We start from the raw sequence: 15042 nt of genomic DNA, 5'->3' as shown, positions 1-15042 counted from the left end.
TAAGATAATCTTTCTATTAAATTGATCGTATCTGCTACTCATACAGATTTTATACGACGTAGTATTTTAGTATGTACAAATTCGTACAGCAGAGGTAAAAATAAATTAGACATATTTAAAACTTCAATTTATTTTATTAACATTTAAAATACAACATTATAATATAATAATAATAGCGACTTACACTAAAATAATGACTTAATAGTAACACAACTAACGATAGGTCAGGTACCACGCGTGAAAACAACAATAAATAAACCAAGAAATAACAAAAACGAGATCGGAATTAACTCCGAATACAAACATTTCAACTTAACACTATAACATAAATTATGTTATAACAGAAATAAATAAGAAACATACAAGATACTCATAATAAACGTTGAAATCTTTCCAAATTATTAACAAACATAAATCTAATGTTCAACAAATTTATAATGGGCTGCTTCGTGGGGGGTTATTGGTGCGGTCCTGTGTACCACTGCGTTGAAACCATTGTGTTTGTCGGCGGTGTAATCAACTGTCCTAATTGAGCCGTCTGGTTCCACTACTGTGTACTGCCCTGTAAAGTTATTAAATAATAATGAATAGATCATAAGATTTGTATTATTTTCACTATCTAGTAACTCCTAACTTAGCATAAGCTCCGAGCCCATCAGTGGGGACGTATATCTTCATCAACATCATCGTTCTCCTTATCCTACTCCCGTAGGGTCGGTGTAACAGGTTTTTGTCCTCCAGGGGATGTATAGTGAGCCGGTAATTATTATTTTAGTAGTCCCGAACAATAACCACGAAGTATTTCATATCAAAGTTATCTCGCTATTTTGTAGTAATTGCATTTAGTTTACATTTCTCAAGTATAAGACATTTTCCACCAAATAAATATTACAACCGGAACTTGCTTGGTTGATTATTTGGTGACGTTTTTACTGCACCGGTATTTGTTCATGGTCCATGGTTAGCTTTGCCTCAATGATTTGAGCATGAGATTTAAAAAGAAGAATAAATTATCATTTACCTTTGACGACGTCACCGTCTCGGCTCTCGTGATGTGTCTTTATGTCGCCCGTATGGAAGTCATTGACGCCATATTTGAATTCGTACTTTGGATACGCCTGTAATATTATAAATAAGGTAATTTATTACATTTGTCATAATATGGCAATAACCTTCATTTTAACAAGACAATTTAAAGTTGTTTATTTCTAGCTGCACGTAGGTTAAAAATGATGATCATAACTTTCGTTATAACACTAAACATTAATTAAATTGTTTGAAATCTATTCTGCATTTTCTTTTGTCTCTTTAACATTATGAGAAAATGTATAAAATCATGTTCTAAATTGAACTGATAGAGTAAACGAAGCGTAAAAACATAATTGGCAATGTTTTAAGGAAGTGACAGAACACAAATTTCTTTAGAAACGCCAAGCGCTTCGTCGCTCCCAATGTACGGTAAAAACACTTACGTGCGCTTACGCAACGGCATTTCCTTCGCCACGCTGTTATCAAGTGAACAACTGAGAGCGGGCAATATTACCTAAGTTTTAATAATATTACAACAAACAAGAGCCTATAATTTTAAATAGAATCTGATTGTTGCATTTTAACTTTAACTTTTGTTTTAAGTTATACCTATAGCGCGTTTTTGGTATACATGGTATACATACATTGGTATACAAGTAAAGAGAAGCGTTTCTTAAAATCTGACTCCGCTTATATTTGTACCAAACTTGAAATTGTACGTAACATTTCAACCGACGGTATATTTCACAGGAAGAGCAACCTCGTCTGTGAGAAATCCTTTCGTCACAAAGAGATAAAAAGAGCCTTTTAACTTGCACCTTGCTGTACAACACGATGCTCAGTGGAAACGTTTAACTATTGTTTGGAGCAATTAAAGAGAAAGCCGCAACTGAAACTATAGTTGGATGTAAGAGACATTTTGTATACACTTTAAGTAATAATGTAGCTTCGTTAATATGGCTGCAAGTTATGAAAGTTATAAACTTAAAGCATAAGTTAATAATATTTTTGTTTAAAGATCACATTTTCATAAGTTAATTTTGTGATCAAAATAAAACAAAATCAATTCATTGAGAAAAAAGATAGAGGCCTAAATATAGAAGTCGCCAGTAACCGTAAAGGTTGTATCAAAGAAAGTGATCGAACGAAAGCGCAATCGGAGCGTAACCAGCTGGGGAACCTTATGTGAACTAACCTCTTAGTTCATACAGTTCAACGACTTTGTCTTGACTGGTCGTTCAAAATATTCTAAACGAATATTCAAAGGAATTTTGAAAGTAACCTTTACACAACCCTGAGTGAGTAAGTGAACCCTGAGTCTAAATCTTTGTAAAACAATAAATTAATCATCAGCATAAGCTAAATCATTTTAGATGCTTACATAATAATCTACATGTTCGTCTTCGGATATGTGATGATGGTCAAACACAAGCTGAGGCTCCTCGTGGACGAGAGCCGGCTCCGGGTGCAGGTCCGCTGGCCGGTAGTATGTGAAGAGGCGGCCGTGAGCGCACGTCGCGAACAACACTAATAATGCGAGCTGAAATAAAATAAATACATCTGTTTAGATATGTTATTATGAAAGAGTTATAGAAGGAAAAAATAGTTTAAAAAAAAACGTTTACAATGACCATGATTTTGTTGGAGGTAAGCGGTTTATGACGAATGATTAAAAAAATAAAGTATTAACTTTTTTAATGAATTACACTTCCTTCAACACAATAAGTTATATAATCTCTGATGGGAAACATTTTGGGGGGGAAAATAACTTCCTAGGTTATATATTTTCACTTGACAACTTTCAATCGACTCGCACCACCGCCACAAAGGAAGTTGTTATCTTTCCGTATGTAAATAAATGTAATTAGTAGTTGTTAACAACAACACATAGAACAGGAACCGATATACGATTTACGCACATCACCACACTTATTAGTGTCACTTATTTATACGCTGAAATCTCTCTTGAATAAAAAAAAAACTGATCACATGCAAAACAGGATAGGGCTTACAATATTGTTAAAAGCTTAAGCCGTTTAATTTATGCTAATATTATTAAGAGGGAAGATTTGTATTTTTGTAAGTATTGAAATAACTCAAAAACTAAATGGCCGATTTCAAAAAATCTTGATCAATAAAAAGCTACGTTATCAGTGTGTAACATAGGTGTTTTTATTTAATTTCACGCGGACGAAGTCGCGAGCAACAACTAATATGTCATAAATCAATTTATTTTAATAATTAGCAATTTAAATAGCTTACCTTAAAGGTCATTTTAAAAAAAATATCACAAAAACACTATTAAAAAAATCCAAAAATCAAAACACAAATCGAGTTTGGTACTTCAAAATTAAACGGAAAAAATGTATGACGCGATTAGAAGTCAATGTATTGAATGTAGCGAGTGAAACGTCTCCGTGCATTTATATGAGACTGCGGACAGTGGTGGGCTACTGCAAGCACGCTGAATACTACGAAAAATTATATCGAATTTGGAAATATCTATTAACTTTTTTAGGAAGAAAATATTCATTTTTAGTAAAATAGAAAATCTTGAATATTTTAAGCCAATAGATTCATAGCAGACACTTCTTTCAGTACTATTTAGACAATGTTTTGCTTTCAGTTTTCTCTTACCTTTATAGAAAACATAAAGAGTATTTTTTTTTACTTTTGTAAATGACGTCAATTTTTTTTTATTTAGTGCTTGAGTCAACCCTAACTACTTAGCATTTTAAAATTGCTTTACAATTTATTAGGCCTTATAAAATCTTCTCTACTATCTATAAGGTAATCTCATGTTGTTTTCTAATATTTTTTAATCATTTTCAAGTCTTCCAGTCATTAAAAGTAGATAAAAATGACGTGTGAATGATTCTTTGTCTTGTTGAACAATACAATAACATAACAAGCGCCGTTGCTTTATTACGATTGAAATACTTTGATTATGTCATAGTATGACTGACTGGTTATATGTAACGTTACATGCAAGAAAATATCTGTTTAATAATCATCAATTTTCTATAATTTGTCAGACGAAGAAGTAACTGTTTGTCATATGTAACAACTTGAAATAAGATTTGATCAATTGTATTAACAAGACGTTTCTCAGACAAAATATTGACATAATAACGAGGAAAGATTTGTGTTTTGTACAGTTTTTTTATCATAAGGTGGCAAACGAGCAAGCGACCACTACCCATAGCCATCCGCTATTGCAGATGCGTTGCCTACCCTATTTACGGACATAATGAGGATACTTTCCCTTCCTATGCGACTCCTCTACCATCAAATCCATTTTCCCTCCCGTCTGTTCCTTATAAGAAAAGAGTGGAAAGGGATAGGGACTAAAGTTAAGCTGTATTGAAATAACTCAAAATCTACTGGACCAATTTCAAAAATCCTTTCAATATTAAAGCTATTTTATCAGCAAGTAACATGTATTTTTTTTCTTTAATTTCGCGCGGACAAACACCTATGTAACTAGTAGTAAATAAACTTTGTAATACACTACAATGGGTGCAATAACTTTTACAAAACTGTATCGAGTCTTATTAACTTATTACTTAATAAATATTGCAAATAACTTTATTTTCTATTAGACTAGCTGACCATAAATATTGCATTACAATATGTCACTAATGCGTGAGGAGTTACGTAAGCTTTGGTGTCCGTTGGTGTCACGCTTTCCTTATTACGCCTAATTTATTTAACAATATAAAATTTTAGGTCACGGCATAGTCACCTACATTATTAAACTATAAATAAAACTGCTTTAACTCTACTGTATTGAATTTTCTAATATTATAATGGGTTTATGTTTGAGGTATTGTCTGGAAATGACCAGGGTTCTTTGCTGGATACTGGCTGGACGCATGTGAGGCCGCGGATAAACAAATAGTTTGTTCAATTCCTACATGTAGACTACAGATATCCTTGAGTTTCGGTCTAGAAAAAAAATGTGCTTGCAGAGTGGTTTTAAAAGGTATAGAAAAAAAGATTTACCAGGATTGTATCAAAAAGGTTGTATTCTAAATGACACACCAAGACGTATTTTACCTTTGACGGTCCTGAATTTAAAAAAATAATGTTTCAATGAAGCTATCAAAATAATTTTCTACGATTTTGATATATTTGTTTATTGTTTATAATGTTTTTAAATAAGGTGTCTATTTTGTTTGTCATAACCGGAAATAGTTGTTGCGCCCGTTCGTGTAAATGTTTACGTGACTTTTTTTAAATTCATGTATTGTCCGGATTCGTAACCTACTTTACATAGTTATATTATTAAGACGAATCGAAGTCACTTTCGCTAGATTCGCTCCTACTAAAATAAACCAATACAGTACTCGAAGAACAAAATTAACATCAACTTACATATAGAATTATAAAACTAACTACATAATTATGTAACTCTTGTAAATAAATATTTTAAAGCAATGCACGTACGAGTAGTTTGTGAGGCTTTATAGCCAGTATCATCTATGTTATCCTGGTACTGTGAAACATATTTAGTAACGAGCTGTTACTCGCGACTTTGTCCCCGTGAAATTAAAAAAAAAAGAAAAGACATATGTTACTTACAGATATTACCTTTCTAACGATGGAAGAATTTTTGAGATCGGCCCAGTAATTTTTGAGTTATTTCAATACATACAAAAATACAAATCTTTCCTCTTTATAATATAGTATAGATAAATAAAACATATATAGAGATTAAAATGGATAGACATCCCGATAACTCAGAAAGACAATCCCAATAGAGTACCTACGTCAATTTGCATGATATGGGTGCTTGTCCAGTCTGTCTTAAGATAACAATAGGTCTGCGTCTAATCCCTTATTCTATAGGCTTATGTTACACCCCTTGGCTTCATGATTATTTAAGTAATTTTACTAATAAAATTTAATTTTTAGATTTTTGATACAGCAACCTTACAATGCGAACTGTGCAAGAATATAACACCAAAGCACAGTGCCTATGTCTGTGAATCTGGTCATACCATATGTATGAAATGCGACGGTAATTACTCGTATTTCAAAACATATTTTGTAAGAAAAGGAATTTTATTTTAACTTGTATATTTAATTACAGTCAACTTTTTTCTTTCGGCTTATGGCAAGACATTTTTCATGTATCCTAAATTCTTGTTGCTGACTACGCTTATTTTTAATTTTAGATGATCTGAATGAAACTCACGAATATTCTGTAAAATGCAACTTAAATAAAGCTAAAATAATTGACATTGCAAGCAGTGAAAATATCATAACAAATGATTTAGCCGGTGGTGATTATGTTAAACGCAAAACCAGTAAGTTTCTTTATTTTTGAACGTAAAGTAAAGAGAAAGAAATAGAGAGAGAGAGAGCGAGAGAGAGAGAAAGATTTTTTAAAACAAATAGATTAGTAAACGTAATACTTTTGCAGGAAAAGCGAATGAAAACGTTAAAAGGAAAACAAGTAAACATAAAGCTGAAGGAACCGATAAAACAAGTCATCCGAAAAAAGTAAAAATCCTATTCACATCCAAGTCTTCTTAATAAAAATAAGTAAAATAAGCTTTTTGATTTTATAAACAACTAAATAAAAATGTAAATTTCAGAATTTTAGACATACAAGCAATACAGTTGAGACCACCATAGTTTACAAGAATTTTGGTTTTGACAACAATGATAGTGTGAAGAGCCATGAATCTAATGAGATAGAAAAAATAAACGTAAGGTAAATATTATTTAAATCAAAATGATCATCACAATAAGGCTTTTAATGAAATTTTACTTCTTATAAATCTGTATTTTCAGACCAATCACTTGTCCCGTGTCTAACTGCAGAAAGACGGTTGCATTTAATTCAATTTTGAAACATTTCACTTTCGACCATTCAGCAATACCCACTTTACCGATTAACATCAGAAAAAGTTTGAAAATATACTTAAAACCAACGAATTTGTCAAAGGATACCAAATGCGTGGCTATTATTAATCCAATAGGGTAAGTTTTACAATAAATTATTAAATGTATTGATAATTTTTTTTTAATTTTATTTTTTTCACCCTAACTTAGGGAAGGCTCCGAGCCCCTCGGTGGGGACGTATAGTGTGCTGGTGATGATGATTGATAATTTTTATTAATCGCATCCAACTTGTTTTTTTTATCTAGAAGTAAGGCAACTTTATTGCTTATGGCAGCCAAAATTTTACATACAAATCACACAATCCATGAACATAAGCAGGTCTCTAAAAACAATTTCAAGTCCAATAAAAGCGCACAAGATATAAATGGAGACGGACATCTTGAAGAAAACGTAAGATTTTCTCATTACGTATATTTTTTTATTGGCTCTCCTATGCTATTGTTATAAATTTTTCTTTACAGCAAATAAAGGGACAAGAAGACATAATTATTTGGATTTGTAGATTAACTGAGTTTAAGCAAGTTTGTTGTGTGAGTTATTTTTTGCTTTTATTTGTCTCAATCTTTTATTATGTTTATCGTAGCTTTCGTATGAAAAGATATGAAAAAAGTGCTATCCGAATGTCATCTAGCATTATATAATAGCGTGGAACGCGGCGAATCAGAAATTCAAGTTTTCTCATAGCTCTATTCAGATGCATCAATCGGTTCCGAGGCGGCGCGCGATGTGCATGCCAACTACATCGTCGTCAATGGACTTGTTAACTTCCTTATTCAATTCACTCTTCGTAAATTTTATTTCAATTCACTTATTGAAATTTTATCAACGTAATTCAAGTTAAATTCTTTTAGGTGTAATCTTATTCATTACTGCAATAACTCCATTGCTTATCCAACGTACGTCTAATGCTAAAATTGTATTTGAATTTACAGGTAAAAGTAAAACGCGATAATATTCTAGGCTACAGCTATATTGGAGAAGGTTTAGATTTACAAAGTCAGCCACAGAACCCTTTAAGTGTATTTAACAGTCCAGAATGTTTATTATTAAGATATTATTCCATACCTAAACTATTGGATGACCAGGAACAGATTCATGTGTATATTAATATTTTAAAATAAAAAAAGCTATTTTAATTTTATTTTATTTGAAAATAGAATAGTAATAATAGAATTAATCGAAATACTTATAAGTAGCCACATTAGATGCTTCACGAGATTTTCGTTTGCCCTTGTCAATGTAAATCCTCACTTTATTCTGACCACATTTCGGTGCGTGTACTTCATTTTGCAAATATATTTCATAATCCGGTGAGTTTTTGTACGCCTTCTTTGGATAAAGAGCCTTATTACCTTTAGCTAAATCATTAAGTGATAGGAACTTGTTTTTGGTTGTATTCGTAGGGTTGTTTACAGTGTTTGGATAATCTTGTGAGAAGTCAGTTGAAGAATCCAGAGGAGGCCACAGACTATCTAGTTTTTGTTGCTTTTCTAAATGTGTGTTGTCTTGATCATTGTTTGTATCGTAGACTTTCATACTTTTCAATTCAACGCTAAAATATATGGAAATGAAAAGATTTATTCCTGTTACTAAGGTATAAAGGGAATCCAAGTACTATAAAATCGCTCATTATTTTGTAACGGGTTACCTACAGGAATACAACTTATGACTAACCCATATCCCGCATCGTCTGCGTAATACCTTACGTGCACAGGAACTCCTTCCTTATCTACGTACTTATAATGGCCAGTAACAGTGCCGTTGGGAAAGTGTTTCTCTTCCTTTATACTAATTTTATTAATTAAATTGTCTCTGCTCATCGGATAACCTGATAGAAAATAGAAACATTAATGAAAGGGGTTGTTCTGACTGGAACGATTTCTGTAGCTAAGTTTTGAATACGTTTCAAACGCTACATCATGTCAAAAGTTAAGGTTCACATCTAGCTCTCTTCCATAAGATTGTAAGATCACATGGAAATCTTTTATTCCTTCTTTTGGTAAAAAAAATCTATTTTTGAAATCTTGCTTTTGTGAGGGACTCTGGTTATTAATTTATCGATAATGTTTATCTAGATGCAGTTTCCTATAGAATTATTATGATAAAAAATTACTTACAGTTGACTAGTAATAGTAGAAATAAAATTAAAATAAACTTCAAAAAACTTTGCTGATTATTTAATATCATTTTTATTAAACACGTTCAGACATTTTTATTAATGCTGACAGCTGTCAGTCCTTCAAATTTTCAAAATAGTTTTTGTTTAAATGTCAAATTTTTATAACGACCATTTAATACTGTTTAAAAAAAACTGTAATTTTTACAAATAATCCGTTCGTTCTTATAAATGTTAACATTTTTTTATTACTCTTCTTCTACATATATCTTTACTCGATAGCATAATAACTTGGAGGTTTCAGGTGTAAATACTTGTTATTTGTTAGCAAGTTTAAAACATTTGTTGTTTCTTGCGTTTTCTTCTTTTTCTTAGCGGGACGCGTCCAAGTGACAGAAGATTCAGTACTTGCTTTTTGACCGTTGACTATGTGAAATTTATCGTCCATCGGTGTGTTGCTGATGACCCTGGAAACAGTTTCCTTGTATATAAATTTGCACTGACAATGAAAGTAGGAAATATGGACTTGTGTTACATTGTGTAAGAGCTCTTCTTGTCTTCTCATTCGTATGTTTGTTATTAAAGATACGTTCCGTCGTCATTATCTTACCTAATTCTAATACGATAACAAAAACAATGGCTGAAAAATAATTTTATAATTAAAAAAGTAAGTTGAAAGGAAAAGTTCCCTTTCATAGAACATTTCTTAAATTTTTGTCTACAAAGTTTGCTTTCTTATTTCTACAGGCGCTATGAGTGTAATAATTTGGCATACACAGAGGAACACAGGCACTCGTTTACATAGTAAATCTTGAATTAAAAAATACCTGTAGCCATATTCATCAGCTACATATTGATAGCGACGCGTACGTCCAAAGGGATCCAGGTATCCATAACTACCCACGACAGTACCATTTGGAAATCGTTCCTCCTTTCGATACTGGACGTTACCTGTATCTGGATCGGACACATCATATCCGAAAGAATAAGCTCCTGGATTGCCTGCAAAATTACGAAACATTTATTATCCTGCTTCCCATCCCTGTCTGTCCCCTTTCTTCTTAATTCACTACACCGTCATTTATTTTCAAAAGAGCTATCTAAAATTAATCAATTTAAATTAAATAGTTGTTTATAAAATATTGAAGATAATACCTTGTCCATAATAATGTATCGGCATTGGTTCTGCTAAACTGAGTCTTTTAACTCTAGTTGCCGATTGGATACCTTTGTTATATAACATCAGGCTCGCTATAGCCAGAATCTAAAACATTTTAAATGATTAAAAATCCAGTTTTTGTCCACGACTCCGTCCGCGTGGAAATAAAAAAAAAAGTGAGTAGTCTATGTGTTCTTCCAGACTATGTTCTATATCAATGCTATATTTCATCCAGATCCCTTCAACCGTTTAGGCTACAAACTCTAACAAACATCCATCCATCCATCCATCTAAACTTTTGCATTTATAATATTAGTATGAAGTAAGATTAGCCAGTGTAACTTTTCATTAATTACTTTTAAGAAGAGGGCGTAACTGCGCAGCTTTACAAATGACTCAGTACATTATCAATTACAGCAAACTTTTTTCATTATTAGCGTCATCCTTATAAATGAATGGCATTTGTCTTGTGTCCGAATAATCCGGTGTCGGACGTGCTTCATTTAACGTTACACCGACCATATATCAAAACTGATACAGAAACGTACACTTTATAGGATTAAGTCATGTTTCTTGATTAATACGAACTTCATTTATCAAAACCAACCAATTATAGTAGCAACCTGTAGCAAGAGTAGACAAGATTTACTTATTTTAATCAATGCTATGGCAAAATAATTGAAAAATTGCTATTATATTTTATAAAAAAAATCTGTATCTGAGTTATATTGTTATCCAAAAGAAAGATAAATTTATTTATTACTAGCTTTTGCCCGCGACACCGTCCGCGTGGATTAAAAAAAAAACAAAAGTTAGTAGCCTATGTGTTCTTCCAAACTGTCCTCTACATCTAGACAAAATTTCATCCAAATCCGTTCAGCCGTTTATGCTACAAACTCTAACAAACATCCATTCATCCACCTATCTAAGCTTTCGCATTTATAATATAAGTATGATTGCGTTTATTACTGGTAGTATATATCTACAAATCCACGAGAAATTGAAAACTCAGCAGATTTATTTTAAGAAACAAAAACAACTTTATTGGATCCCACATTATGATGTCCTTTTCAGTGTTCGTTAAAGTTCGTTGAATAAAGAATTTGGTAAAAGAAAATATAATACAAAATTAACGAATTAAGTTCACGGCAGTTATTCAAACTAGGTAAGCACGAAACTTTACTAATTATAATAAAATATTAAAACAAACAAGACATCTTACCTTTACAAGTAATGCCATTGCCAAAATTTCGTTCAAAAGTTTTCACTGTTCACATTCGTGCTTAAAATTTTTCTATGGTATCGTGTTATAGGAAGTGTGTACACGGTCAAACGAGCTCTGAGCATACGTGATTCCCCTTATAGTCACGTCCTTTTAATGGTTTTTAGTTTGCAAAAAACAACAGCATTGTGTGAGGCGCGTAAACTTTGTGGGTGAAGGCAATTTCGCCCGTATCCGTTCCAAAGTGATGTCATACAGCAGGATAAGGAGTTACGAGGCGACGAAAGCGGTTGTCGGATGTATGGCGGTGGCTAGAGAACACGCAAGTTGCATTTATATTTACATATAAAACAATGTTAGTTTTAAAGTGCATATATGCACTTTACAAGGTTGAGTCAGCGCAAAATGAACGAGCAAGTTCAAGTACTGTTTTTTAAATGCAATTGTTTAAATGTAATTTAACGAGTGATTGCTCAGAAGTGTGTTTAATGCAATACTTTTGACTTTGTATGATTCTGTGATTTAGGGAGAACCATTTTCTCTTTACATCTATTTGCCTTTAAGTTATTCAAACGATGCCGTGCATTTTCTTTATGAGTATAATAATGTACAGAAAAATTGAATCCAGTTTAACAATTTCTTAGTATAAGTAAAAGTTTGTTCTTCATTGCTTTAAAAATATTTATGGTAAATAAAAACGAATCATATTTTGCCTGGCATAAGTAATATATCATAAACAATAATAACAGTTACAGTGTTCTTAAATCGTCATTTGATTGCATTTGAGATATAAAAGCTCAGTTTTTCTCAAAGGCGTGATATCGTAAACACTTATTTGGTATTTCTTGACATAATTTAATGCGTGTACCTACGCCTACTGCCCACACTCGCCTTTATGGATAGCATACTTTTTAAATAGGAGAAACACTAAAAATCTTTAAAAAACTGACACATACATTTCCTGAATTTGTACCACAGCTCAGTATTAAATTTTATTATTATAATAAATTAAAACAATGTGACCAATATTTTTGTAAGAAATATACCAATTTGAACTCGTTAAATTATGTGTTAAACGGAACATTTTATGCAAAGAAATTTGATATCGTATCTCCTTATTTGTTCTTTTAAAATATGTTTTTTGTAAAATACTGAATCCGTATTATACAGCCGCACAAATACCGAATATTTTCACATTTGCATATAAAAATACATGATTTACAACCAGTGCTGTAATAACTAGCTAAATCTCAAATCTTTTGGGCACTTCTTCTATCATCCTTAAAAAATCTAAAGAAAGTAGTGAATAATCGAAATCAGCCCAATTACTTAGGAACTCATAAAGGACAAATATGCGCACATCAATTTTTTCAACTACATAGAAGATAGATAAAGCTGGTGTCGTTATAATAAGCTATAACTAGTCGGTGATGTGTAGATCAGATAAGATAAAATTGACATTAACAAAGTAAACAGTAATTCGCTACATCTATATTTGCCGCGTGCGTTTGATTGCACCAGGGCTTCCAAACTTCAGTCTGCAAGGATGTATAATGTAACATTTCAGTGTATATGAAACTTGAGAACAAGCATTAGCATGTATACCTTCGCAACATTAAATATGTCCTATTAATTTGAATATTGATCTGATTGATAATAATATTGATTGATAATAGTTTAACTCAATAAAAGTAACTAGAACCAAGTTAGCACTTGTATCGACCTAAGTTAAAAAGATTTTTATTACAAAAATTAAAAACATTTAACATCATCATCATCATCCATCCATCCATCTCCTTATCCTACTCCCGTAGGGTCGGCGCAACAGGTTTTTGTCCTCCACATAACTCTATCATACGTCATCTCAGTCATCACTCCCTTTTTGATCATGTCACCTTTTACACAATCCATCCATCTCTTTCTAGGTCTACCTCTACCGATGTACCCTTCCACACTCATAACTAACGTTCTCCTTGTAACATGCGATTCATCCCTCCTCATAACATGCCCATACCATGCTAACCTTTTACTCCTAACCTTCTCTATTATGGGGGCTACTCTCAAACTTCCTCTAATATACTCATTTCGTATCTTATCCATTCGTGTTACCCCACACATCCATCTTAACATTCGCATTTCTGTCACATGTAGTCTTCTTTCATCCGTCCCTTTTACTGCCCAACATTCAGATCCATACATCATGACAGGTCTTACGACGGCCTTGTAAATTTTCCCCTTTAATTTAAGTGGAATTTGAGGGTCGCATATTACTCCTGTGACCTGTCGCCATTTCATCCATCCCGCTTTTATTCTATTTGTCACGTCACGGTCAATGTAGCCGTCGCTTTGGATTAATGAGCCGAGGTACCGGAAGTCGGAGCAAACTGGGAGATGAGCGCCATCTAAGGCAATCGGGAAAAAACTGGATAAGCCCCCAAAGTCACAGAATAACTGCTCTGTTTTTGCTCTACTTATCTTTAGTCCGGCTGTCTCCAGTTTATCCCGCCATCTCTCCAGTCTGCTCTGGACCTCAAGCGCATCTTCCCCAACAAGAACAATGTCGTCGGCGAACAGCATACACCAGGGTGCTTCCTCCTGGATCTCCACGGTTAACGCGTCGATAACCAGGAGGAACAGATAAGGGCTTAAAGCCGATCCCTGGTGCAGGCCCACAGCCACACTGAACTTGTCGGTTACGCCGGCTTCGGACCTGACGTGAGTGTTCGCTCTTTCATACATAGCACTCACGAGTCGCACGTACTTCCCAGGCACTTGTCTTTCTTTCATCGCCCACCACAGAACCTTACGGGGGACTCGGTCGTATGCCTTTTCAAGGTCAACGAACACCATATGCAAGTTCTTATGTACACGTCTGTACTTTTCACAAAGCTGACGTAAAGCAAATATGGCATCCGTTGTTCCTCGACCTGGCATAAACCCGAATTGGTTCTGTGATATCTCACTCTCTTCTCTTATCCGTCTGTCTATCACCTTCTCCCAAATTTTCATAGTATGTGACATGAGTTTTATTCCACGATAGTTGTTGCAGTTCTGAACATCACCTTTGTTCTTAAAAATAGGCACCAACGTACTGGTACACCATTCATCAGGGATCGATTCTTCCTGCAACAGCTTATCGAAGAATAAAATCAGCAACTTTATACCATCTTCTTTCAAAACCTTCCATACTTCAACGGGTATGCCATCAGGCCCCACAGCTTTTCCATTCTTCATATCTCTCACTGCCATTTTAACCTCATCCAAACTGATCTCATTTACCAACGCCATATTGACCGGTGTTCTCGGTACGACGCCATTCCATTCATTCTCCTCATTCATTAAATTTCTGAAATATACTTTCCATCGCTCTTTTATATCTCCATCTTTCAACAAAATTTTACCATTTTCATCCTTCATACATTTTACGTGCATAATATCTCTCGCATTCTTCTCTCTCGCTTTTGCTAGCCTGTAAAGATCTTTTTGTCCTTGCGGTGTGTCCAGTTCTTGGTACAGTTTGTTCTGTACAGCAGCTTTAGCCACCGCAACCGATCTTCTAGCAATTTTTCTTACTTCAACATACGTTCTCCTTCTAAATTCTT

General features: G+C 33.4%; 4 protein-coding genes across 4 annotated transcripts; 1 reads left to right on the top strand and 3 right to left on the bottom strand.

Moving 5' to 3' along the window:
- Nucleotides 1-118: 118 nt before the first annotated feature.
- Nucleotides 119-3416, bottom strand: LOC106101432 (cuticle protein 19-like). The gene is made up of 4 exons (XM_013280672.1): nt 3292-3416; nt 2411-2569; nt 1022-1118; nt 119-562 (listed from the first exon to the last, which is right to left on the bottom strand). Exons 1-4 carry the CDS (start codon nt 3301-3303, stop codon nt 417-419), a joined length of 414 nt encoding a protein of 137 aa, XP_013136126.1. The 5' UTR covers nt 3304-3416; the 3' UTR covers nt 119-416.
- A 2400-nt stretch (nt 3417-5816) lies between these two features.
- Nucleotides 5817-8084, top strand: LOC106100555. The gene is made up of 9 exons (XM_013279432.1): nt 5817-5831; nt 5947-6052; nt 6210-6341; nt 6458-6537; nt 6633-6751; nt 6832-7020; nt 7189-7333; nt 7405-7473; nt 7876-8084. The coding sequence occupies exons 1-9, from the start codon at nt 5817-5819 to the stop codon at nt 8062-8064; spliced, it is 1044 nt and encodes a 347-aa protein (XP_013134886.1). The 3' UTR covers nt 8065-8084.
- On the bottom strand, nt 8074-9092 carry LOC106101410. The gene is made up of 3 exons (XM_013280645.1): nt 9061-9092; nt 8618-8771; nt 8074-8495 (listed from the first exon to the last, which is right to left on the bottom strand). The coding sequence occupies exons 2-3, from the start codon at nt 8761-8763 to the stop codon at nt 8117-8119; spliced, it is 525 nt and encodes a 174-aa protein (XP_013136099.1). The 5' UTR covers nt 8764-8771; nt 9061-9092; the 3' UTR covers nt 8074-8116.
- Nucleotides 9093-9301: 209 nt separating this feature from the next.
- Nucleotides 9302-11659, bottom strand: LOC106101418 (pupal cuticle protein Edg-84A-like). Its single transcript, XM_013280657.1, has 4 exons — nt 11441-11659; nt 10215-10323; nt 9887-10061; nt 9302-9526 (listed from the first exon to the last, which is right to left on the bottom strand). The coding sequence occupies exons 1-4, from the start codon at nt 11456-11458 to the stop codon at nt 9331-9333; spliced, it is 498 nt and encodes a 165-aa protein (XP_013136111.1). The 5' UTR covers nt 11459-11659; the 3' UTR covers nt 9302-9330.
- Nucleotides 11660-15042: the final 3383 nt, after the last annotated feature.

This window comes from Papilio polytes, unplaced genomic scaffold (assembly GCF_000836215.1).
Source record: "Papilio polytes unplaced genomic scaffold, Ppol_1.0 DF824303.1, whole genome shotgun sequence".
Lineage (NCBI taxonomy): Eukaryota > Metazoa > Arthropoda > Insecta > Lepidoptera > Papilionidae > Papilio > Papilio polytes.
The sequence above is the reverse complement of the archived record's forward strand: the minus strand, read 5'-3'. Positions and strand labels throughout refer to the sequence as shown.

Coding starts and splice junctions, on each gene's coding strand:
- LOC106101410 (XM_013280645.1), bottom strand. CDS start 8,763: ATGAGCAGAGACAATTTAATTAATAAAATTAGTATAAAGGAAGAGAAA. Junction 8,496..8,617: donor GCAGACGATGCGGGATATGG/GTTAGTCATAAG, acceptor CATATATTTTAG/CGTTGAATTGAAAAGTATGA.
- LOC106101432 (XM_013280672.1), bottom strand. Junction 1,119..2,410: donor ACGAACATGTAGATTATTAT/GTAAGCATCTAA, acceptor ATAATATTACAG/GCGTATCCAAAGTACGAATT. Junction 563..1,021: donor AGACGGTGACGTCGTCAAAG/GTAAATGATAAT, acceptor ATAACTTTACAG/GGCAGTACACAGTAGTGGAA.
- LOC106101418 (XM_013280657.1), bottom strand. Junction 10,062..10,214: donor GATACATTATTATGGACAAG/GTATTATCTTCA, acceptor GTAATTTTGCAG/GCAATCCAGGAGCTTATTCT. Junction 9,527..9,886: donor GCTGATGAATATGGCTACAG/GTATTTTTTAAT, acceptor AACTGTTTCCAG/GGTCATCAGCAACACACCGA.
- LOC106100555 (XM_013279432.1), top strand. Junction 6,538..6,632: donor AAACAAGTCATCCGAAAAAA/GTAAAAATCCTA, acceptor TGTAAATTTCAG/AATTTTAGACATACAAGCAA. Junction 7,334..7,404: donor ACGGACATCTTGAAGAAAAC/GTAAGATTTTCT, acceptor TTTTCTTTACAG/CAAATAAAGGGACAAGAAGA.